General features: G+C 52.0%; 9 protein-coding genes across 9 annotated transcripts, besides 1 other annotated feature; 5 read left to right on the top strand and 4 right to left on the bottom strand.

Annotated features, from left to right (window-relative positions):
- Positions 1-25: 25 nt before the first annotated feature.
- NFIA_088810 (IQ calmodulin-binding motif protein) lies at positions 26-2,275 on the top strand (the record flags this gene model as incomplete). Its single annotated transcript, XM_001260821.1, has 5 exons — positions 26-415; positions 495-1,323; positions 1,377-1,508; positions 1,563-1,955; positions 2,001-2,275. The coding sequence occupies 5 exons, from the start codon at positions 26-28 to the stop codon at positions 2,273-2,275; spliced, it is 2,019 nt and encodes a 672-aa protein (XP_001260822.1).
- A 359-nt stretch (positions 2,276-2,634) lies between these two features.
- Positions 2,635-4,150, top strand: NFIA_088800 (putative 2-methylcitrate dehydratase (PrpD); the record flags this gene model as incomplete). Its single annotated transcript, XM_001260820.1, has 2 exons — positions 2,635-2,959; positions 3,015-4,150. 2 exons carry the CDS (start codon positions 2,635-2,637, stop codon positions 4,148-4,150), a joined length of 1,461 nt encoding a protein of 486 aa, XP_001260821.1.
- A 180-nt stretch (positions 4,151-4,330) lies between these two features.
- On the bottom strand, positions 4,331-5,824 carry NFIA_088790 (alpha-ketoacid dehydrogenase kinase family protein; the record flags this gene model as incomplete). Its single annotated transcript, XM_001260819.1, has 2 exons — positions 4,331-5,531; positions 5,598-5,824. 2 exons carry the CDS (start codon positions 5,822-5,824, stop codon positions 4,331-4,333), a joined length of 1,428 nt encoding a protein of 475 aa, XP_001260820.1.
- A 2,030-nt stretch (positions 5,825-7,854) lies between these two features.
- Positions 7,855-8,861, bottom strand: NFIA_088780 (urea carboxylase-associated family protein; the record flags this gene model as incomplete). The annotated part of the gene is made up of 2 exons (XM_001260818.1): positions 7,855-8,057; positions 8,123-8,861. 2 exons carry the CDS (start codon positions 8,859-8,861, stop codon positions 7,855-7,857), a joined length of 942 nt encoding a protein of 313 aa, XP_001260819.1.
- Positions 8,862-9,410: 549 nt separating this feature from the next.
- Positions 9,411-13,205, top strand: NFIA_088770 (GTPase BMS1; the record flags this gene model as incomplete). Its single annotated transcript, XM_001260817.1, has 4 exons — positions 9,411-9,468; positions 9,570-9,640; positions 9,703-9,792; positions 9,873-13,205. 4 exons carry the CDS (start codon positions 9,411-9,413, stop codon positions 13,203-13,205), a joined length of 3,552 nt encoding a protein of 1,183 aa, XP_001260818.1.
- Positions 11,576-11,644: a microsatellite.
- A 963-nt stretch (positions 13,206-14,168) lies between the features above and the next one.
- On the top strand, positions 14,169-15,713 carry NFIA_088760 (uncharacterized protein; the record flags this gene model as incomplete). Its single annotated transcript, XM_001260816.1, has 2 exons — positions 14,169-14,735; positions 14,793-15,713. The coding sequence occupies 2 exons, from the start codon at positions 14,169-14,171 to the stop codon at positions 15,711-15,713; spliced, it is 1,488 nt and encodes a 495-aa protein (XP_001260817.1).
- An 801-nt stretch (positions 15,714-16,514) lies between these two features.
- NFIA_088750 (putative lactoylglutathione lyase (Glo1)) lies at positions 16,515-17,269 on the top strand (the record flags this gene model as incomplete). Its single annotated transcript, XM_001260815.1, has 2 exons — positions 16,515-17,162; positions 17,228-17,269. The coding sequence occupies 2 exons, from the start codon at positions 16,515-16,517 to the stop codon at positions 17,267-17,269; spliced, it is 690 nt and encodes a 229-aa protein (XP_001260816.1).
- A 213-nt stretch (positions 17,270-17,482) lies between these two features.
- NFIA_088740 (CCCH zinc finger and RRM domain protein) lies at positions 17,483-19,998 on the bottom strand (the record flags this gene model as incomplete). Its single annotated transcript, XM_001260814.1, has 4 exons — positions 17,483-17,833; positions 17,897-19,653; positions 19,721-19,839; positions 19,934-19,998. The coding sequence occupies 4 exons, from the start codon at positions 19,996-19,998 to the stop codon at positions 17,483-17,485; spliced, it is 2,292 nt and encodes a 763-aa protein (XP_001260815.1).
- A 743-nt stretch (positions 19,999-20,741) lies between these two features.
- NFIA_088730 (elongation factor 2) lies at positions 20,742-23,417 on the bottom strand (the record flags this gene model as incomplete). The annotated part of the gene is made up of 4 exons (XM_001260813.1): positions 20,742-20,759; positions 20,815-22,578; positions 22,639-23,294; positions 23,372-23,417. The coding sequence occupies 4 exons, from the start codon at positions 23,415-23,417 to the stop codon at positions 20,742-20,744; spliced, it is 2,484 nt and encodes an 827-aa protein (XP_001260814.1).
- Between the last annotated feature and the right edge of the window lie 125 nt (positions 23,418-23,542).

Genomic DNA, 23,542 nt, shown 5'->3' with positions numbered 1-23,542 from the left:
TACGTCATTCCCAGGAGTTTAGGACATGTCTCAGGCGCAGCAGTTATCTGACCAGCCTTATGACTCTATGCTTGCAGCGGTTCTGAAGCTGTCTGGAACAGTCTTTTCAATCTGCCTGAGCTCCCTGGTCATTTGGATGATTCGCCAGCCAACGAGCGATAACCATACCTGCTGCGACATGATCTCAGATAATGTGTACCGACTATGCCACCACGAGAAGACAGTAAGCTCAGAGCTAGCGAGAGATCCAAGCCAATCACCGGCAAAGTTGTTTCATAAGCTGTATCATGAGCACAAACTGAAGGAGAAGCTCGTTGAAACCAAGCAGTCGACCGCTGACCGTCAAGACTCTCTGCAGAGAGCGTATGACTGTGGAAACTGGGGCACAGCAAAACCGAGTAATCTATTTCTTAAGGTTAGTTTGAATTTCCCCTCCATCCAAGCAGTATTTATGGTAGGTATGATGAATTATTTCTGACTCGCATTTATCAAAGATATATCATGATGCTCTCTGTACGTTGGACAAGAACCCTCTGGGAGGAGTCGTCTCTCCACCACTGATGGGCAGTCACGGAGTCGTTCCCTTGACCATTGTGGCCCCGTTGCCAGATCTGTGTCGGCATGTGGCAAACTGTATTGCTCGAGCTGAAAAGGAGGTATTCTTGGGGACCAATTTTTGGATATACTCCGATGCATCGACGCTCGTAACCAACGCGTTTCGGGAGCTGTCAAGACGAGCGGGCGAGCGGGGGAGCAAAGTGGTTGTGAAAGTGTTATACGACCGGGGAAATCCTCAACAGCTCTGGGATAATCACCTGAGTGTGGGTGAAAAGCAGTATGCAGATCCAAATGGCAAAGTCCGACTGCCTCCCTCAAACGAAATCCCCAACATCGACCTTCAAGTCACCAACTACCACCGCCCTATCTTTGGAACTTTTCACGCCAAGTTCATGGTCATTGATCGAAGGATAGCCTTGCTTCAGAGCAGTAATGTTCAGGACAACGACAACCTTGAGATGCTGGTCCATGTCGAAGGACCCATTGTGGACTCGTTCTATGATACTGCGCTGATCTCGTGGGGGAAGGCGTTCAAGACGTCCCTTCCTATGCTGTCCTCTCCGGCCGCAAGCGCGGACATTCCCAGCATCTCTGCTCAGCATTCACAGTCTGAATCTAACGAGGACCTACGTTCTCCGTTACCTGAGCACACGACGCAGGATCCTCGTTATGATCGTGATATCCAGCACGAGGCGCAAAGGGTCAACGACACTATTCGTCCCCGAGCAGGGGAATCAAAAACTCAAGCTGTCACTCGTCATCTGAGTATATTTCCTGCCCACGTGGATTGACCGACCGCAAGCTAAATAGTCATTCAGATACTACAATTCAGCGAGACACAACCGGCGACGCCCCAGATAGCGACCAGGAACCTCCAATGCGACCATACGTGACTCTACCACCTCACAAGCCATTTCCCATGGCCCTGGTCAACAGAGAACCCTGGGGAGGCAAGGTCCTCTATTGGTAGTCGAGAAAGAATACAACTGCTAACACTACTTCAGCGCCAAACCATACCAGCATCTACACTCCACAAAACTCAGCCTTCCTCTCCGCCTTCAAACACGCGAAGCACTCCATCTTCATCCAGACACCAAATATGAACGCAGAGCCCATCCTGGAGGCGCTACTCGACGCAGTCCGTCGCGGTGTCATCGTCGCATGTTATCTGTGCCTTGGCTACAACGACGCAGGCCAACTCCTTCCCTTTCAGAACGGCACGAACGAGATGATCGCGAATCGACTATACCGCTCCCTGCATACGGACGAAGAACGCTCCCGACTGCGCATATACAATTACGTAGCCAAAGACCAAACCAAACCGATCCACAATAAATACAAAAAGCGAAGCTGCCACATTAAACTTATGATCATTGATGAGCGTGTGGCTATACAGGGTGAGTACCACACGACCTCATGATACAATTGTACTGACGATTCAGGAAACGGAAACCTCGACACTCAATCCTTTTACCACAGCCAGGAAGTGAATCTCCTTCTCGACTCGCCGCTTGTGTGCCGTGTCTGGTTGGAGCAGATAAACCAGAGCCAGAACACGGCCCTTTATGGCGCTGTGAGCACTAAGGACGGGTGCTGGCATGATCCGGTCACTGGTGAGATGCCCAAGGGTTCTATTGGGTTTGACCCTGGACGCTTCAGTTGGGCTAAAGGGGTTATTGGTGCTGTACAAAGGGTGAGAGGTGTTGGAGGATTTTAATTTTGCTTATTTTGCCCGGTATATATTTGCTTTTACTGACCTATATTTTGCTTTGGGTGAGCTGCCGCCATCTACTTAATGTATATATATCTTTTCAGTCAACCTTGTCTATATCTCGAGATGTTTTGGCAAGTGATGGCTATGATCCTACGTTGGATGTATTATGTTGGACATGTACTACTATCCTGTGGCACGTTTGAGTGTCGATGTCCTCAGGTGATACCTTCAATGCAACCTCACGCTAGCTTTTAGCATATGAACTAAGATCGCTGATGACGAGGCTTTAATAAATTAAATCAAGCATCGTTATCATTTACCTGCCTTCCGTCAACCTGGGCGTACTCGATCCTTCCAACAGCATGTCCTGTCCATACGACCAACCCATGATTGACATCACCCAGTATGTATTCCACTACCACATCGACGACGAAAAAGCCTGGTCAGCTGCACGGGTGGCCCTCCTAGACGCCATGGGATGCGCCATCGAAACCCTCTCCACGAGCGAAGAGTGCCAGAAACTACTGGGCCCGACTGTGCCAGGTACAGAGGTCCCGAATGGCTTCCGACTGCCAGGGACGAATCTCAGCCTGGACCCGGTCAAGGGCGCATTCGACATGGGCACTTTAATCCGGTACCTGGATCATAACGATGCGCTAGGCGGCGCAGAATGGGGACATCCCTCTGGTAGCTAGACTCGTGCTCCATATCGAACTGAGTAGCACTGACGACACGGGGATAGATAACCTCGGCGCCATCCTTGCAGTCGCAGACTGGCTATGTCGCGCCTCCGCATCAGGGAGATACAAGCATACCGGGCCCCCACTCACGATGCGCACGTTGCTCACCGCGCTCATAAAAGCATACGAGATCCAAGGCTGCTATCAGATCAGGAACGCCTTCAACGCCTTCGGCATCGATCACGTCATCCTTGTCAAGCTGGCCTCGGCCGCCGTGGTCGCCTGGCTCCTCGGTCTAACAGAGGAGCAGACGCTGGCGACGCTCTCGCATGTCTGGATGGACGGCCATCCGAGCAGGGTGTACCGGACGGGCGCGAACACGATCCCGCGGAAAGGTTGGGCGGCGGGAGATGCGTGTATGCGCGCGGTGCATCTGGCTCTGCTCGTGCGTGCTGGACAGCCCGGTGCACCGACGCCGCTGAGTTCGTTGCCGTTTGGGTTCTATGCGCGGACTTTTGGGGCGAGGGGGTTCGAGATGCCCCGGCCGTTTGGGGTGTGGACGATCCAGAATATCTTGTTCAAGGTGATGCCGGTGGAGGGGCATGGAATTGCGGCTGTTGAGGCGGCGCTTGTCCAACTTGGTAAGCTGCGGGCGAGAGGGCTAGGGCCGGAATGTATTGCCAGAGTTGAGGTTTGGACAACCCAAGCGGCGGATTTGATCATCAATAAGCGAGGGCCGCTGTATAATGCTGCCGATCGTGACCATTGCATCCAGTACGTGATTGCGCTCGCCTTTCTGAAGGGCTCGGCGCCGGAGGCGAGGGACTATCGAGATGAGAGTTACTGGGCCAGGAGCGAGGAGCTGGCTTCTCTGCGAGAGAGGATCTTCATTCACGTTGACGAGCATCTTACGAGAGACTATTTGGATCTAAATAAGAAGAGCATCGGCTCTGCGCTCACAGTCCACCTGCAGGATGGCTCTGAACTGCCCGCAGTTCTGATAGAGTACCCGGCCGGTCATGTACGAAATCCTGCCACAACTCTAGCGGTGCAAGAGAAGTTCACCAAAAATTTGCGGCTAATGTTTACCGAGAAGGAGATCTCCAAGATCCTCCAAGAGGTTGAGAAGGACGACCTACTCATCATGGATTTCGTCGGTCTTTTCGCGAGGCAATCATCACCAGGTCCGAGATTGTAGTGGCAATGCTGGAGTGAGGCGTCTTGTCATCAGCGGGAAAAGAAACTTTTATCTGAATATCTTAATGTGCTCGAATAGGCAGCATGTGGCATGTGAGTTAAATTGCCTTTGAAGTGCTTCATGGCAGCATCCATCACAGCGGTGAGCGCCAAAGCAACCAGTCAGAACCTCAATAGACGATTACTCAATCTTGCCAACTCCTTGAAGAGTAAGATAAACATCCGTCCCCCAGCCCCACAGACTCTGAATAGCGATACTGCCACCAAAGTATTCCGCGTATGCTCTGCTAAGCGGCAATCCATATCCAAGTCCCGCAATACTGCTCAGCTGGCCTCCACTAGCAGACATTGTGTTCAGGGCATCGAGATTTCCGTTATCCGACTCCAGCAGGTTTGAATCGGAGAACGTTGTGAAACTATAGGACCAGATGTTCGGCAATACCTCACGGGGAATGCCACCACCCCTGTCCCGTATCCTAATGGTTATGCTCTGCGACGATGGCGTTGAGAATTTAATTGACTCATTGGCATCTGCCGTACCCACCACGGTGTCCATCTCGAAGCCCACATCGGCATCAGGGTAGATACCCGGGGCATTTGACGTTATTCCAAGTGTATTGTGCACCTGATGGGTCGGGACGTCTGGGGCTGCAGCAATTGTAACTTCAATGGGCTCACGTTCGTTTCCTGACTCAATAACGGCGCGAAATGCGTTCTTCAGAAGCTCGGTGATGATGTACTCGACATGCACAGGTACGTGCGCAAACGTGGCGTCGGGTTGTCCCCCGATCTTTAGCCGCGGCCGCACGCCATATTTCAGCTCACAGATCTCCCCAACGAAATCTTCGCAGACCTTCACTATGCGAGCCGGCTGAAGGGCCGTGTCAATCACACCTATATAATTCGACGGGACCGTGTTCTCAGACGACTTCTCTATTCTGGAACCGACATCACTAACTGGCTGCGAGGCAAAGTGAAGGGCCAGATGTTGCTCTGCTATAAGCCGGGTGCCAATCCTCGCTCGTAGATGGGTGTCTAGGAATCGAGTCACATCGGCTGCACTGATATATTTCCTGCATTCAAGAAACCCCCGTGCCAGTATGGGTATGGTATTTGCATGCGTATGCACTAGGTCCGCCAGTACATCTGCGAACTTATTCTCCTCCTCCAGCGTTGTGACCTGCCGTTGCTGATAGGGCAGAAGAGTCGATAAGGAGTGGACGTAATTGTTATAGATCTTCGAGATGTGTGGGTTTGAAACGACGATAAAAGGGAGGTTTCGTAACGCTTGTATACGAGATGCCAGTCGGGCAGGTAGAAGGGATAGTGTGAAATTTGCAGACGCGAGTAGCGCCTCTTTTGATAAAGGCGGGCGTCCGTGCCTGAAGGAAGACAGAGTGGTCAGAAATGATCAGATGTCTCGAAGAAGGCTGCAGTGCCTCACTCACTTGAGTAGATCTGCGAGCGTCAATGGGCATCGACGGCTAGCCGCAAGACGTGCGACTTCATCATTCGCTCCATGTGCAAATGGCTGATGTAGAGCCGACTCGTGTTGATCTGGAGATGGTGATGTCGAGTAACATCTCACCTTGTAAAGGGAACGAGAAGGCAGTTGACCTTTCAGTTGATGCTTGTATATCAGAGTCGATACCTTAAGAATCCTTGTGGCTGTCATCATGGACGCTAGCCATCATGAATGGAGCCGAGCGACAATGGTTGTCAAGTCATTATTGATATCCAACGATGACTTCACCTTAACTCCGGATCGCCGTCGCCATGCGACTTTACCGAAAATGGATATTGACACGTGATAGGTATCCCCTAAGCCATGATCGGCGCATCACATCGAATGTAGGTGTCTTCACCAAGTGCAACTCTCTCCGATATGAACGCATCAACATTAGTGTTTCACATTTAAAGTCTGTCTTGATACTCTGATCCAGTGATGAATAGCCTTTGCCCTTCACTGTACGATTCTCTTTTTCGTGTTCTGGTCTTTCATTTACCAGCTCGCAGTCGATGTCGGCTATGGAATAGAGGACTCGGAGTCATTATCCCGAACGGAATTACCACGTCATAAGTATACTAGTAGACTATCTATAACGCATACATATAGCTACACATAACTGTAGCCGAGGTCCAGCTCTGAGGTTATGCCATTCAGATAGGGTATCATCCTCCGAAAATCACAGGGATCCACCAAGTTCAGGTCCTATGGAATGGAGGATGAACCACGGTGAGAGTCGAGAGCCCTGGTCGGCATTTTGCATCACTGAATCTTTACTTCTTGATCCTTCTCGACGTGGACGTGGGGGTTGCTCTCGAGGATACCGACTTGCTCCTCTGGGAATTCAACGCTGATTGAAGGTCAGCCGAATAATCTCCAACTCTGCAGTGCAAAGGAACAATGCCATACGTGAACGCCTTGATGAGTGTGAATTCGTGCTTGATGGTTCCCCCTTGTTCCTGGGCCGACTTCTTTGCTCTAGAAGGGAGAAGGTAGACGTAAGCATATGCGGCTGGAAGTCGATCATTAAAGAGGGCCTCACTTCTCCAGCTCCTCGGGTTGAGCATCTGGTTTCAGGGTGATCTAGTATATACAGATCAGTCAGAGCCTCCGTGGATGTTGAGACTTGTTACAAGAGGGCGACAGACATTGTAGAGAGGCATCTTCGAAGACGCTATGGGGATGCTATTAAGGTGTTGAGTTCTTGACTGTTGCGACAGGCAGGAAATGACGATGCGAGAATCTGTTCGGAAGGCAAGGTAGTAAGCCGTAAGAGAGTAATAGAACGGGTCAGGTGGGTAACTTGAGGGGAGAGGGACGATTTATATGGCCTGCGGGGATCCCAGACTGGAAGTGGAAGGGGTCTGATAAGGAAGCAGCTCGAGAGGGGAAGCTAGTATGGGAAGGCAACCACCTGTCGGTTCCAAAGTCATGCCTCCGGGCTTACGCTATCAGAACCATACAATAATTAGCACTCAAACTATGAATAAAAGAGCTGATCCATGGTGTATCTATCTAACTCGGAACATGCTGAAACGTCTGCGTGATATGTTACAGCGATAGAGATTGCAATGGTGTTGTCATTGCGGGAAATCAGATGAATGTTTATACCCCACCCGCGCAAGTACTACAATGCAGATGGAAGCAACCGTAACATAGGCATTAAACTTCTTTTCAGGTTGTGTACACTTGTGCAGGTCGAGCGAGATGACGCTATTCTGCCAACAAATTAATCAACCTGATAGATCTTTGCACCGACAAGGTGGGTGACAAGGCTCCGCGCATCTGCAGTGCAGCAGCACGATGACGATATCGAGTGAGCTGATGAATTAAGGCGGGGCAATCGGGTCACGTGTAGGTACACAATGCTCTACAGCCCTAGAACATCATTTCAGAATGCTTCTTTTGGAGCATTGTATAATAAATTGAACAGGTTTGTAGATTTTAGCTACTCAGTCTACGGTAATTGCAGGTCTTTCGTGGAACTGCCCGCTATTTGTGGGAAATGTCGGCGCTGACATTGGAAGGACACTGTGATCTGGTCTCACATCTTCAGAAAAGAAACGGGAACTTCACTGTTCGACCAGGTGGAGTACACTTCGTGATTGGAACAGAAGTATGAAACATGGCGCATATTCGACTCGGATTCCATTTGCGCAGAGCTTCCTAGGAGGTACAAAATGGCTCATGGAACGCAACTATAAACCAACATAGCCACTATCATCGGTTTCCCGTCGTGGCATTTGCAACCCATGCAGTCCCCTATAATTGGGGCTCTCAGGCTGTTTCCAACCATCCAGTATCTTGGGATCAGCCAGCTTGTACACCTCCACACCCAATGGACGGGTAGTAGCTCCCATCTTCTCGCCCTTCTCCTCCCATCCCCATTGAGAGAGATCTCCTGCAGTTGACTCATTAGTATCCGATCTCCAGCCTGGACTCAACATGGAACACATGGAACCATACCTCCAGGGCAAGTCGACAGTGCACAGAGCACATCTACTTCGGCAAAGAACTCAAAGTATTCTCCCGGCTTAGCTGGCGATGTCTCCATGAAGTACTTTCCCTGCTCATCCAGACCGGTTACCTGAAAGACATTAAGCACATCATGCACATCCAATTCAGTCAAGCCATAAGGTATGACCGCGCGTGTCAAGTTCGAGTGGCAGTGGAAGTCAAAGGTTTCTCCACCCATAAGCAAATTGACGTAGGGATCGCATCTGGTTCCAAGCAAATCATGAACACGTCCACCCCATTTCGATGTGCCAAAGCCAACACCCTCCTTCCGTTGACCGTTGACTTCCAAAACCTCATGCAATTGTCCACCATTCAGAGAGTCTCCGGTTATGGTGACGAGGGGCCGTAGATATGGCAGGTTTGACCACAAGCGGTCACCGACCGACACATGGGAAGCGTGAATTTGACGCGTGCGAGCAGCCCAAAGTCGCTCTCGGGGATTATTCGCATTCCAAATATTGAGATCGCCCACTTGCGGCCCTTTGGGTGTAGTCAGTCGACAGATATGCCCGGCTGGCACCACCCAGGCCTGTCCGGAGCAGGGACGGATAGTGAATGATGTCTCGAGAACCCTCCCAGAATCGCTGGAGGCACTCTCCGAGATATTCCTATAGACTTGGGACGTGCCATACACCGCTGAATCCTTAGCGGCAGTGTACGCGGGTGGAGGCCGACGAGATGTAGACATTATTGTGGTTATGCTCGCTGAAAACCGCTGCTATATAACCTTGGCTTAAAGCCAATTGACAGTTTGCGCCGACGGATAACCTCTGGCTTTAATAGGGGAGCCAATTCGGCTTCACTCCGCGGGCGGCCGTATGCCACATGGTGTCAAGCCCCGCTCATTACCCCAAGAGCCCAGAACTGCCCCATGTTTATCAGCGTTTTTGGTTACGAGATGGATACTGAACTCCTCCGTCTCTCCAGATATGCCGGGCCGGATCCTAGGGCACTTGTCGCGCATGACCGGACCGGAGTGGGTCCGATAACGGCATGTTCATGGTCAAGTGACTATTATTCTGCCCCAGGCGATAAGGCCACAACTCTCAGCAAAAACTTTTTTTTTGATTGATATCGGCGGGAAGAAATTCCGCGCCGGCAAAAGGAAATAATAATTTGGGTCTAGCTTGATAGAAGATCAAGAAGAGATCGCCGGTTTTGCTTTGCTTTGCGCTGAAATCTTTTCATCAATAGGAAATTACTTTTCCTTAGAGGTCATAGACCTCGAATTACCACGATGGAGGATCAAGCGAACAGGGCGCATCGGCCCGCAAAGGAGAAAAAGAAATACAGCGGTATGTTCAGTGCTTGACAAGCTCGTTACGCAGACTCGACATTTTGGCTTGACATTTTTTCTGTGAAAACAACCATACTGATATGATACTTGGCTCTCCAGGTCCTAACCCAAAGGCATTCGCATTCTCAAATCCTGGAAAGGGTGGCAGACAGGCTGCGCGATCCCACGATGTACGCATCTTTCCATGCATTATCTCCGCAGAATTTGTTCGCTGATTCCTATACCAATCTAGATCAAAGAAAAGAGGCTACATGTACCCTTGGTGGATCGTCTGCCCGAAGAGGCTCCCCCGCTTGTCGTTGCGGTTGTTGGACCTCCAGGTGTAAGTTATTCCGCTCGATGATGACGACCATCCCTAAGAAAGTCTGAGAAGATGGCTCTGACAATCGTTCACTTTCGCAGGTTGGAAAAACCACTCTTATTAAGTCCTTGATTCGTCGTTATACGAAACAGACACTTAGTACACCCAAAGGGCCTTTGACGGTGGTGACGGCCAAACGCCGACGGCTCACGATCATCGAATGTCCTTCCGACTCCCTCGCTAGCATGATCGATATCTCCAAGATTGCGGATATTGTTCTTCTGATGATCGATGGTAATTATGGGTTCGAGATGGAGACCATGGAGTTCCTCAATGTCTTGGCCTCCAGTGGTATGCCTGGAAATGTGTTCGGCATTTTGACGCACTTGGATCTTTTCAAGAAGCAAAGCACCCTTCGGGCGGCGAAAAAACGATTGAAGCACCGTTTCTGGAGTGAACTTTACAACGGCGCAAAGCTTTTCTACCTCTCTGGCGTGGTGAACGGCCGCTATCCTGACCGCGAAATTCATAATCTCTCCCGCTTCCTGTCTGTCATGAAGAATCCTCGGCCGTTGGTTTGGCGAAACTCTCACCCTTATGCGCTTGCAGATCGATTTCTAGATATCACACCTCCAACCCAGATTGAAGAGAACCCCAAGTGCGACCGGACCGTCGCGCTGTACGGATATTTGAGAGGAACGAACTTTCCCGCTCAAGGTGCACGAGTCCACGTTCCTGGTGTTGGTGACTTGACAGTTGCGGGCATTGAGGCCCTCCCGGACCCGTGTCCGACCCCGTACATGGACCAGCAACTTGCCAAGACATCTGGCAGGTCAAGCAAACGCAGACTAGGCGAGAAGCAAAAACTTCTATTCGCTCCCATGTCAGATGTCGGTGGTGTTTTGGTCGATAAGGATGCCGTTTACATTGACGTCAAGACATCGAATTTCGAACGAGATGAAGATGATGACAATCAAGATCGCGGCTTGGGTGAGCAGTTGGTTGTCGGTTTGCAGGGTGAGCGCAAATTGCTCGGTGAGGCAGAGGGTGGTGTCCGTCTCTTCAGCGGTGGAGAGGTTTTGGAAAAGGCGGAAGATGATGAGGGCGACAATGTTGGCAGAAAAGAGAGAAGAAAAGTGAGAGTTATGGAAGGAGAGAACGATCAACAAGAGCTGTCGGATGGGGATGAAGGGTTCGAAAGTGGAGAAGACGAAGAAATAGATGAGGATGGAGAAGGCGATGATCTCAGTGATGAAGAGGATGGTGGCCTGGAAGATGTTTCCGCCCCACCAGATTTTGAAGAGAACTTCAAAGCAAGGCAGAATGGCAGTGCCCATCGTGAAGAGGGGGATCTTGCCTTTGCGGACAGTGATTCCGACCTGGGTTCCATCTCGTCGGTTGAGGATCAAGAGCTGGAAAGCGATGTCGACGAGGACGACGTGGAGGAGGATGACGACGGCGCACTTCGCTGGAAAGAAAACATGATTGCCAATGCGAAGGCCCTTCATGGCAAGCGACCCAAGTTCCGTGTTGCTGACCTTTCCCGGATGATGTACGACGAGTCTATTGCGCCAGCGGATGTGGTGAAGAGATGGCGGGGCGAAGACGATGAGGATGAAGAATCCGAAGCTGAGGAGCACCAAGAAGATGAAGACGATTTCTTCAAGAAGACTAACACGGAGAAGGAAGAACAATCGGATTATCGTGCTGTTCCTGAATATGATTATGAGAAACTGGAACAAAAATGGCAAGATAGTGATATGATCGAGGCTCTGCGGAGCCGTTTCGCTACCGCTAAACTCTCTGGTGGGGATGACGATGATGACGACGTGGACGACGATGATCTCGATGATGCTTTTGACGAAGATGACGAGGGAGACGGCGCTTTCGAGGATCTCGAGACCGGCGAGGTGTTCAATGGACTCTCCGACAACGAAGACGGAGAGGAGCCTAAGAAGGAGGAAGGTCCAGTGGACCTAGAGGCCGAGCGTGAACGCAACGCGAAGAAGAAAGAAGAACTCCGACTACGATTTGAGGAAGAAGACCGCGAAGGTTTTGCCAACTCGAAAGACAATGCGCGACAGGGAGGTGCAGGCGAAGAAGAATTCGGCGAGGACCAATGGTATGAGCTGCAAAAGGCGAAGCTGCAAAAGCAGCAGGACATCAACCGCGCTGAATTCGAAACTCTTGACCCTGCCTCGAGGGCCAGAGCGGAAGGCTTCAGAGCCGGAACCTATGCCCGGATAGTCCTCGAGAAAGTGCCCTGCGAATTCGCCACGAAGTTCAACCCTCGATTCCCAGTGATTGTTGGCGGCCTGGCGCCGACCGAAGATCGATTCGGTTACGTGCAGGTCCGAATTAAGAGGCATCGCTGGCACAAAAAGATCTTGAAGACCAATGATCCTCTGATTTTCTCCCTGGGTTGGCGTCGCTTCCAAACCCTGCCCATCTACAGTACATCCGACAACCGGACACGAAACCGCATGCTTAAATACACCCCTGAGCACATGCATTGCTTTGCTACCTTCTACGGCCCGCTTGTCGCGCCAAACACAGGTTTCAGCTGTGTACAGTCCCTCTCGAACAAGACGCCAGGCTTCCGCATTGCGGCCACCGGTGTGGTCTTGAGTGTGGACGAACACACGGAGATCGTCAAGAAGTTGAAGCTTACCGGTGTGCCTTACAAGATCTTCAAGAACACCGCCTTCATCAAAGATATGTTCAACACGTCGCTTGAAATTGCCAAGTTCGAGGGTGCTTCGATCCGAACCGTCTCCGGCATCCGTGGTCAGATCAAGCGAGCCCTCGCCAAACCCGAAGGATGCTTCCGTGCCACTTTCGAGGATAAGATCTTGATGAGCGACATTGTCTTCCTGCGTGCATGGTATCCTATCAAGCCACACCGCTTCTACAACCCGGTGACGAACCTGCTCGACTTGGACGAGGAAGGCAAGGGCGATAGCGGTTGGCTGGGTATGCGTCTGACCGGTGAGGTGCGTCGCGAGAAGGGTATCCCCACTCCGCAGAACAAAGACTCAGCCTATCGTCCGATCGAGCGGCCTACTCGTCATTTCAACCCTCTCCGTGTCCCACGGCAGCTGGCCGCAGACCTCCCCTTCAAATCCCAGATCACCCGGATGAAGCCACATAAGGACAAGACCTACATGCAGAAACGCGCGGTGGTGCTTGGCGGAGAGGAGAAGAAGGCGCGCGACCTTATGCAGAAACTCACCACTCTGCGGAATGAGAAGCAGGCCAAACGAGCCGCGAAGCAAGAGGAGCGTCGTAAGGTATACCGCGCCAAGGTCGCGGAAAGTCTTGAAAAGAAAGCCGAGCGAGAGAAGCGGGAGCGTGACGAATATTGGCGACGGGAAGGGAGGAAGCGGAAGAACCAGGATGCAGAAGGTGGAGGAGGAGGCAAGAAGCGCAAGTGATATCAGCTCTGCTTTTTTTACCATGTCCCTTCGTCTTACAATATCCCATGGTTTGTTCGGTTGTCAAAAGTCTCTTTAAGTGGTACTGTCCATGCAGTATCCACGTACATATTGCATTGTGGATGGCGTTGTTTGATTCAACCTTCCGATCAGGATATCTGTTCTTCTAAATACCTCAGATGTCTGTTATATATATATATATACCAGTCAATATACAGTAGATCTTCTAATGTACCGCATTCAGCCTATTGCTTCTATCTGGAAAGGCACTAGAGTGGAAAAGCGGCACGTGATCGTGGCGCGAAACGCGTCCTTCAATGATCCCGAAGTCACTTCCTTATCAAGGAAGAGTATGCGTGAATTGTTCCTTTCCAATTTATATTTGACGGGCATATATGCCATATGCCTTCCGGCATCATTTTCCCTAGACTGTTGACAGACCTCTAACTACAGTATCCGCCCATTATCGGGACGTGACGCAGTGTGGGGACGGAAGTTGTTGACAGTTGAATCATCGAGTGGTTGATCCCGTCGCCGGGGTCGCCGCTTGCGCTGTCGCATTTCGCAATCACGCCTTGCGCGTGTATCAAGTAGAGCTGCAGACTACAGGAATACCTCCTTGCAGCGAATTTAAAGAACTCTTCAGTTTGGAGACTTGTTCAAGCCAATCGCTCTCCAACTTGTCTGCTTTCCGCTTTCGCACCCACTTTGCTACATTCCCGCGCCAACCTAGCTCTCCATCGCGGGCAGTAATACCGTCACTCGTGCCACTTGAGGTTGGCGATCGTCCTGGCTGGTCCTGGAAAATTGTCTGTCTGTCATAGAACCCTTCTTGACCGACTTCTGGTATCGGATCCTCATCTGGACTCGAAATTAAGACTTGCAAGGCTGGTTCTTGTCGGGGTTGGGGTCATTGGAGGTTGCCGTTCAGATAAGCCCGTTGTTAGCTACCGCTTGGTCGCTATGAGCGGGTCGAATGTTGACGTGCCGTTAACTGAGCATTCTTCGGCGCATCTGACCTGTCCAAATGACGGCTTATCTGCTGCTGGCGAGGACAATTACCCTGTCTCCGAAAGCGACAAAGTTCCCGACAAAGCTCACGACGTCGCTAAGCAAACATCAAATCCCCCTCTGGCTCTGACACTGCAGTCCCCAGTGGCTCGAGGAGAGCCAGTTGGATCAGGAAGCAATCTCGATTCTTCTCATGCATCCAGAGGTCAATTGCCTGAAGTGGGGACTTTCCCCGGAGGAAGCACTGCACGGTCGCAGCCCTCATTGAGCTCGCAAGGGAATAACTTGACTCGAGGCCTTTCCTCACATAATCTTTTCAGTGGGCAAGAACATGATGTTGCATCAAGTTCAGGGACTCAGCGCTCGCCCCAGTTAGCCCGCAGTCACAAAAGAACCGCGACTGGTGAAATTAAGCCCTCGAACACATCAGTAGCACCTCCTACCCCCGGAACGATTAGCGCGGAGAGGCATCCAGCTGAGAGTATCGGCTGGCGCTCGCGTGGAAGTAAGATCGCTGCGGTAAATTGGCCTTGTAATGCAATATTCTGCGTTGTCCTGCTGGTGCTGATATCATAGACTCAGTTGTCCGTTCACCTTCGTACTCGTTTGTCTTACGCTGCAGCCAAGATAGAGAAAAGCAGGCAATCTCTCGACGCGCAGGGGAAACTGCCATTGGATTTACTACAAGAAAGCTCCTCCACTCCACCAGTCATTGTCAGAAGTCCACCATACGCTGATGGGGCTGATGGTTCGCGCCGGCGAGACAAGGACTCTCCAAACGGTTCGCCAGTCTCCGCGCCAGATATGCCTATCCAGTCCAATCTCTTCCCTCGAAACACACGGCTCTCACCTGCAGCCCGGTCAGACGATCTATCATCTGTTTCCCCATCAAGAAACTCGCCCGGATCACCATTCTCATCTAAAAGAATATCGGCAACACCGAGACTCGCACCTCCCGCAGATATTGTTCCAAGTGGTAGTAGCAGCTCCCGCCGCAGGCGGCCGAATCCAAATCAAGCACTTGAAGCTTCACGCTACATCTCATCATTTGATGACAGGCAGCATCGTTCTCAGCATGGAACTACTGATGGTTCACAGAAGATTCTCGTTCCGGGAACGCCTCCCCTCCAATCGTTATCTCAGCCGACATCGACGCCGTACAACGGCCTGTCGAGGCAGTCAACGCATTCGCAAAATGCATCAATGGAACAAGACGCCATTGAAACCTTATTATTCATGTCCAGTCCTGGTAATTCAGCTTACCACCCGGGTTCCCAGAGACAGCAAAGTACTTCGCACATCAGCCAAACATCACTAAGTACAGAAACGAGCACCAGCGGGAGTCGGTTGCAAGACCCTCAGGCGGCTGGGGAAGATCATCGTCGGGCAGGTCAAGCTCGCTACTTGGAAGCGCAAGCGGGGGACGAGATTGATCGCATGCTTGACCAGATGGAAGATAGCGACAGCGATAACGAAAGGAAACCTATATACCGTTGATTTCGTGGGTTGAGTGTGTGGCATGGCCTCCGTTGCCCTTTCCGACTAAGAAGACCTTTGTCCCATTCTTGATGGGCCTCAGAATGAAAGGTCCTTTCACGATTTTTTTCACTACTTTGCTTTCTCGGTGCCTCCTTGAATCTTTCACTATTCTGTTTTGCATGGCATCATCTTTGGGGCATTTCCATTGCGAGTTTTTGGCCGTACATTATTGCATAATCATACAAGTCCGCTATATGTCAAACTTCGGCCATCTTTGATGGGGACCGTGGCAAGTTGATCAGGGGCAAGCCATCTCTAGGCGCTTTTGTGCTAGATCTTGAATACTCAAGAGGCAGGGACGCTTGCTTAAGGCTGTACAATATTCTCGCATCTTTCTTGGAGTTTTGGCTTTGATATGAGCGGAATTCGGATCCATGCAAGAAGCTGCATTATGACATTGTGCTTTGCAAGTCGTCAAATCATCACACTTATCGCCCATTGCGGGGGCTTTGGACACATTTGTGATTGGTATGCAGCATCATCGGCATTGGCGCAACGAGGCCAGCAACCTCCAACTGCGATATTCCAGCGCTGGCCCACGTTGCTTTGCTCGAACTAACTTTCTTGGATAAATCTATCTGTCAGCAATCTCATGATCTTCAGAAGCTGAAGTCTTGATACTGTGCATTTTATCCGTCGGGCCTAATAATACACCGTATTATCTGGTTTATTGTTTTATCACCCCGCATTTCAGAATACTCCCAATTCTCCTCACCTGGTGAGGCCTAAGCGTCCTGCAATACCAATCCAGCAACCAGGATGAGTGCAGACCAAGGCTCAAACTCATCCGCATCAACGTCCTCCTCTTCTCTCTTTGATCCTGGCGTCTTTCTCCCCGGCGGCCACAACAATGACCCCCCGCTCCCGGAAAACAGCCCCACGGCTGGCTACAAACTGAATCACTTCATGCTCCGTGTCCGCGAGCCGCAGCGCTCGCTCCACTTCTACATCAACCTCATGGGCATGCGCACAGTCTTCACCATGAATGCCAGCCCTTTCACACTATACTACCTAGGCTACCCTCCCACATCCGAAGACCGAGCCGACCTGCCCTCCTGGTCTGCACGAGTCGCCAAACCCCCGGTTCTCACGCAAACCCCAGGGTTGCTGGAACTGTACCATGTCCATGGGACAGAAAAAGCGGACGCCGAGGGCGGCTTCAACATGTCCACTGGCAATACGCCGCCGCATCTCGGCTTTGGACACGTAGGATTCACGGTGCCGGATGTTGCGGGCGCATTGGAGAGGCTTAGGAAGCAAGGAGTCCCAATCATCAAGGAGTTGGGTAGTAGTTCGCGAGAGAGTGTGCCGTTGAGTTCGTGGGAGGAGGAAAGGGGAGTCGGTGTGGGCGAGATTCATTCGAATTATCAGAAGCTCTTTGATCAGATTGCTTATGTCGCTGATCCGGTAAGCTCATTGCCCTTTGAAGAATCGAGCAATGTGTTGTGGCATTTGAAACTCACTCGTTGCAGGATGGATATTTCGTGGAACTGATTCCTCAGGATTTGCATTGAGGTTGGCAGGGCACACAAGGCCGTTTTAGTGGAACTCTTGACAATGTACAGTGTTCAAGGCTGTAAATACACCTGAACGCAGGTCTGATGATACTGGGATAGACACGGTTCTCTTTGCAAAAATAAGCAAAAATCTAACTTCCTTTTTTAAAAATCGCAACATAACGCCAACCACGATATCCATACATGATGCTCAAAAGTGTCGATCGTCGTCTACTCCACACCCCAGCTGTCATCCATCTCCGCAACATCGTAATCAACGTCATGGTTTCCATCCTTGCGAGCATTGAGCTGGTCCGCAGGTTGCGACGAGCCCGCCGTAGACTCCATGACCGTGTCTTCGTCCGAGGTCGGCTTAGTATCCGAGCCAGGGCCCGAGATCTGAGCAGACGCAGTGGCACTGACGGGAGGGTTGGGGACCCAGCTAAGCTGGACCTCTCCAACGGACGGGATGTTCCACGGCCCGCGCATAAATTTCTCGGCTTGGTAGCGCTCCTTGAAGGCCACGACGACAGTGCTTGGCTGTTCAGGGTGAGGTTCGATGGACTCGTACTCGCCGACGCCCTGGGAAGGCGAATTTCAGTAATTATCCAATGCTGGTAAACTCAAAAAAGGGGAAATGCTTACAATGAGGAACTGTCTCAGCGCTTCATCCTTTTCCGTATTCAATTCCACACCCGAGACAGCGATTCTCTTGGGCCGGTTGTCGAGACGGAGAACACCGCCGCGGCCACGGGCAGCACCTCGCCCACGGAAGCTTCCGCGGATTGGAGGAGCGTACCCGCGAGCACGTGGAGCGAACCCTCCCCGGTAGCCTGCATATCCTCGTCCCCGACCACGGTAGGAAAACGGTGTCGCGCCTGCTTCCGAAGCGTTGGGGTCGATTCCAAGGGTTTTGGCTTCGGCCTCGAGAGCTGCCAGCTGCGCGCGGAGCTGCTTCGTCTGCTCGCTTGCGTTCTCGTCGGCGGGGGACTGACGAGCTTCGCCATCGGGAGTCGTGCCGTTGCTTGTAGCGCTGGCGCCAAGTTTCCGTAAGAGCCGCTCCTTCTCCTCCTGCTGCTTCTTGAGAAGTTCTTCTCGCTGTTTCTCCAGCTTCTGTTTGGCCTCTTCGGTCTCCTTTCGCTTCCGCAATTTTTCTTCGTATGCCTTCTGCGCTTCTTCCTGTTGTCTTTGGAATTCTTGAGGATCGAAGACGGGGCTTTCGTCCATTGCGTCTCCCGTGGGTCGTTGGTCACCGTTTCTCTCGGATTTGGGCTTATGCCAATAAACCTTGACGAAGCGATTGTCGAAGATGACCTTAGGACTTGACCATGCCCGCTTGGCTGCTGCGTGGCTATCGTACGTGATCAAGGCCAGTTTCCTGTGTGGTTGTAAAGAGATCTCGGCGATCTCGCCGTATTGGACAAAGAACTCGCGCACCGTTGCCTCGTCAAGCTTGTCATCAGGAATTTGTTCCACAACAATCGTCTTCATTGAGGGATCGTCGCTGGGACCAGCGGCAGAAAATTCAGACCGACGCCCTCGGCCTCCAAAACCGCCTCGATCGCCACCGCGGCCACGGCCACGACCTCGGTCACTGCCGCGCATCGGGCCTCCGTCACGTCTTTGAAAGTCCACCATAATGGAAGCTGATTTAGGATCATATTCTGTAGGATCACTGATTAGCAATAGTCTGCACTCAGAGCGAGATGCTAATCGCTTACCGTCTTCCTTTGCCGAGGGACCTGTATCATGCTGGTACGGGCAGGCTGCCCCAAGGTAGCAGATGCCTTGTGTCTCGTAGAACGGGCACCGCTCAGATGACTTGGCCATCATTTGCTCCTGGGGTTGACCAGCACCACCTTGAGCCGCCATCGGCATTGGAGGCATACCAGGCATCTGAGGGAACCCCATGCTCTGTAGAGCCATCATCGCCGCCATCGGATCATTTTGGTCGAACGCCGGGAATGATGGTGGCATGACCGGGAACCCAGCGCCAGTAGGAGGGAACTGACCAGGCGCACCGTGGGGTGCCCGACCATCGCGTCCCATCCAGTCGCCGCGGCCGCCTCCGCGCCCTCGACGAGGTGTCTTGAAGGTCCGATTGTGGGGCACATCTTCACGTTCCTGCTCTGTCTGGAAGCCCTCGTGGTAGGTACGCTTCCGGTTAATAATCGAGCCGTCAGGACCTGTGTGCACCGGGGCCGCGCCGCGCATTGGCGCTCCGTAAGCACCTGTAGAAGGACCGGAGGGCACATTATACGGGAACGCCTGCTGGGGGAGGGACACGGGCTGTGGCAGATCATGAGTGAGGGGGGGCTGGGTCTGAGTGTGCGAGACGGCGGGAGGAGCCTGCTGCTTCGGGCCAAAGGTGGCGAACAGCTCATCGACAAATTGCGTCGTATCTAGAAGCAGCGACAGTTCAGCGAAGAGAGCTCTGTGTCGAATGCACCAAGCACGAACAACACTTACGCTCTCTCAAAAAGTCCTCCAAATTTTCCACCGACGCCTTCCTGATCTCATCATCGGGAGCATCTGACCGGATAAGCGCAAGTACGTAGTCCGCAAGCACATCGGAATCAGCATCCGATCTGTAATTAAACGATGCCAATCGTGGTCAGCATTCCCGAGTCCAGGGAGGTTTATGCAATGGTACGCATGTGCGTTATGACAGGGTCAACCTACATGTCTTCCAACTTTTTCACCACCCATTTCTTAACCTCCGTCGCCTCGTCTTCCGTGAGCTGCATGTTCGTAGCTGAAACGGAAAGCCGGCTTCTTCTTGTATGAATGCGAGCAGGTACTGAGAGAGGATTCGGCAATTTTTCGAGCACGGATGCGAATGTAGCTTATGTGCGTTCAAAAACGAGCTTAATGATTCGTCGAACGTCCCGATTGGATAGAAGGGGGTCGAGATATCAGGCCTCCAGCAATATCAAGAGGTCAATTTAGGTCATCGTGCGGGTTGAAAGATGAGGGGTGTGGGACAGAGCTTTGCGCCTCGAAGCTGGGGAAACGCGAACGACGCGGATGACGGTGGAGTCACGTGATTCATATCGAGGCCTTCCCTACAGAATTACAAGTGAGCTCGACAGTCAACGCCATCTCCAGGTGAAGAGGCACGGCAGGATCGAATCTACGGAAGAATCTACGATGTGAAAGCACCGAGATATTTGAACTACTGAATGGAATTTTCATGTCCAAGCAAAGAACAGCAAGTAAACTATTTAAAGAGCCCTCGCAGTCATAAACGTAACAAATAGATTATAGGAAGCCATAGCGAATGCACGCGCACACCTGGATTCTACTTCTCTAGGTATTCGAAAATCCACATACGACATGAACCAAGCCCGTGTTGTGTTTCGTTTTGAAATTTCGCTCATTGAATTTTCCTTGTCTTTTCATAGACAATGTAGAGGGTTCGTCAATCTCATAAACATATATTTGCAGCCATGACTGACTGAAAACATATCAGGCGGGGTATGGAACATTTTTACAGCTTGTCGTAGTACTGTGAAAGGTGTTAGCAACGTATCTAGTGAGATCAGAGAGTACCAGAAACTTACGTTGTCGTAACCAGGGACCTGCTCCTTGAGACCCTTGCGCTTACGCATCTCAGCAACGGTCTGACCAGGCTTGGTAGTGGGGTCAAGAGGAGAACCACCAGGAAGAATAGACCAGTGGTCGAAGACGGACTGAGGGAAGGCCTGACCACCGGTGGCCTGGCGGAGATCGCCGTTGAAACCGAAGGACTCGTTGACAGGCAGGTAAGCCTTGACGTTGAACAGAGGAGTACCAGGACGCTGCTCCTCGCTGTAGACGTGACCACGACGGCGGGTAAGGACACCGTAGATACCACCCATGGCCTGCTCGGGAACCTGGATTTCGACGTTGAAGATGGGCTCCAGGAGACTGGGCTCGGCAAGCAGGGTAGCGGCGTACAGCACACGACGAGCAGTGGGGATGATCTGACCACCACCACGGTGGATGGCATCAGCGTGCAGAGTCACATCAAGGACGTTGAAGCGGATAGAGCGCATAGGCTCCTCAGCAATGGGACCCTCACGGGTGGCCCACTGGAAACCAGAGACGAAAGAGTCCTTGATTTCGTTGAGGTACTGGACGGCCTTGGTCTGGTCAACCAGCAAGTTGGCACCGGTGGTGTCGGGACCGAAGCACCAAATCTTACGGGCATCGGTAACATCCCAGCCGTAGTCGTCGGCGAGGAGACGGGCACGGGCCTTGAAATCGTCACGGGGGTTGATCTTGCCGGACTCGATGGCGAGGGAGACCTCCTCGCCGAGGGGCTGAGCAGTGACGTAGAGACGGTTGTGCTTGTTGGGAGACTTGGACAGGGCGGTCATGCTAGACTCACCGCCGACGGTCTCACGGTAGGAGACGACAGGGTCGGAGATACGGAGAGGGACACCGGCGTGGTCCTCCTCGAGATCCTTCAGGCAAATTTCAAGGTGCAGCTCACCGGCACCGGCAACAATGTGCTGACCAGACTCGTTGATCATAGTCAGGACACAAGGGTCAGACTTGGACAGACGCTTGAGACCTTCGACCAGCTTGGGCAGATCCTGGGCGTTCTTGACCTCAACACCACGCTGCACGACAGGAGAGACGGAGAACTTCATGACCTTGAGGTTGTGGGCGGTCTCGGAGGTGGTGAGGGTACCAGACTTGAGCAGGAACTGGTCGACACCAACCAGACCAACGATGTTACCAGCAGGAACATCTTCGATGGGCTCAACGAAACGACCCATCATCAGGATGGTACGCTGGATAGCCTTAACGAAGAGATCCTCCTTCTTGCCAGGGATGTAGTTAGGACCCTGGATGCGGACCTTAAGACCGGACTTGACAGTACCGGCGAAGACACGACCGAAGGCATAGAAACGACCCTTGTCAGAGGTGGGAACCATCTTGGAGACGTAAAGCATGAGAGGAGCCTTGGGGTCACAGTCACGGATACCAATAGCGCACTCGTCGTCCATGGGACCCTCGTACAGAGTCTCGGCACGGTACTTCTGGGCAGTGACGGGAGAGGGCAGGTGGATACAGATCATCTCCAACATGGCATCAGCGGCGGGCAGGAACTTGCGCATAATGACCTTGAGCAGAGCCTTGCCCTTAAGGTCCTTCTCGTCGCTGGCAAGCTTGATCTCGAGCTTCTCAACGAGCTTGTGGATCTCCTCAGTCTTGTCGTTGTTGACAGCAGCGAAGATCTTGAAGATGGGGTCCAAGATGAACATGTTGAAAGCACGCTGCTCGGGTTCACCGGACTTGGACCACTTCTTGGTCTGGGGGTTGAAGTAGTTGTCACCCTATGAAACGTGTTAGCTAGCTGGTTATATTTTCCTTCTGGGGAAATATGATCCACTCACCCAGAGACGCTCAAGCATCTTCTTACGGTCAACGCCGAACTTCTTGGCGTACTTGACAGCGAACTGGCGGACGGTGAAAGCCCATCCGTGGAGACCGGAACCGAAAGCAACGGTACCACGGTCGGGGTAGACCTGAACATCACCAAGAGCCTTGTCGTGGTAGGTGGCGATGATGACGTTAACGGACTCAACGGTACGAGAGAAGGACTGGTAGAGATCCTCCTTGGTAACCTGAAGTTCGAGCAGAGCACGGTCGACCTTGTTGATGATCAGGACAGGCTTGATACGCTCGGTCAGGGCCTGACGCAAGACGGTCTCGGTCTGGACACAGACACCCTCAACGCAGTCGACGACGACCAGGGCACCGTCAGTGACACGCAGAGCGGCAGTGACCTCAGAGGAGAAATCAACGTGACCGGGGGAATCGATCAAGTTGACCAAGAACTCAGCACCATCGACCTTCTGGGGGATTTCCTTGAGATCCTCCGGATCGGGGAACTTGGCATAGAGGGAGATGGCAGTCGACTTGATGGTGATACCACGGTCCTGCTCATCGGGACGAGTGTCCATGTAACGACCTTCACCGGCCTTAGCAGCCGAGATGATACCAGCACGCTGGATCATGGAGTCGGTCAGAGTTGACTTTCCGTGATCGACTATAATCCCAATATGTCTTAGTATTTGTAATCAAGGAAAATCCTGTCTTCTTTTTCCTCTTCGCGAAGCTACGTACCGTGAGCAATGACGGACATGTTCCGGATGTTGGCCGGACGGTCCATGAGGGACCGGATCTGGTCATAGTCAGTTTTGTTTGTCCTTCATCTCGTAGCTCTGTTCTGCTCTTCTTGCTCTCTCTCAAGAGTAGGCTTGGCAAACCCGGCGCGGGGATCAACGAACCTCTTCG

Source organism: Aspergillus fischeri, genomic scaffold (genome assembly GCF_000149645.3).
Source record: "Aspergillus fischeri NRRL 181 1099437636264 genomic scaffold, whole genome shotgun sequence".
NCBI classification, from domain to species: domain Eukaryota; kingdom Fungi; phylum Ascomycota; class Eurotiomycetes; order Eurotiales; family Aspergillaceae; genus Aspergillus; species Aspergillus fischeri.
Note: the sequence above shows the minus strand (reverse complement) of the source record. Positions and strands in the feature narration are given on the sequence as shown.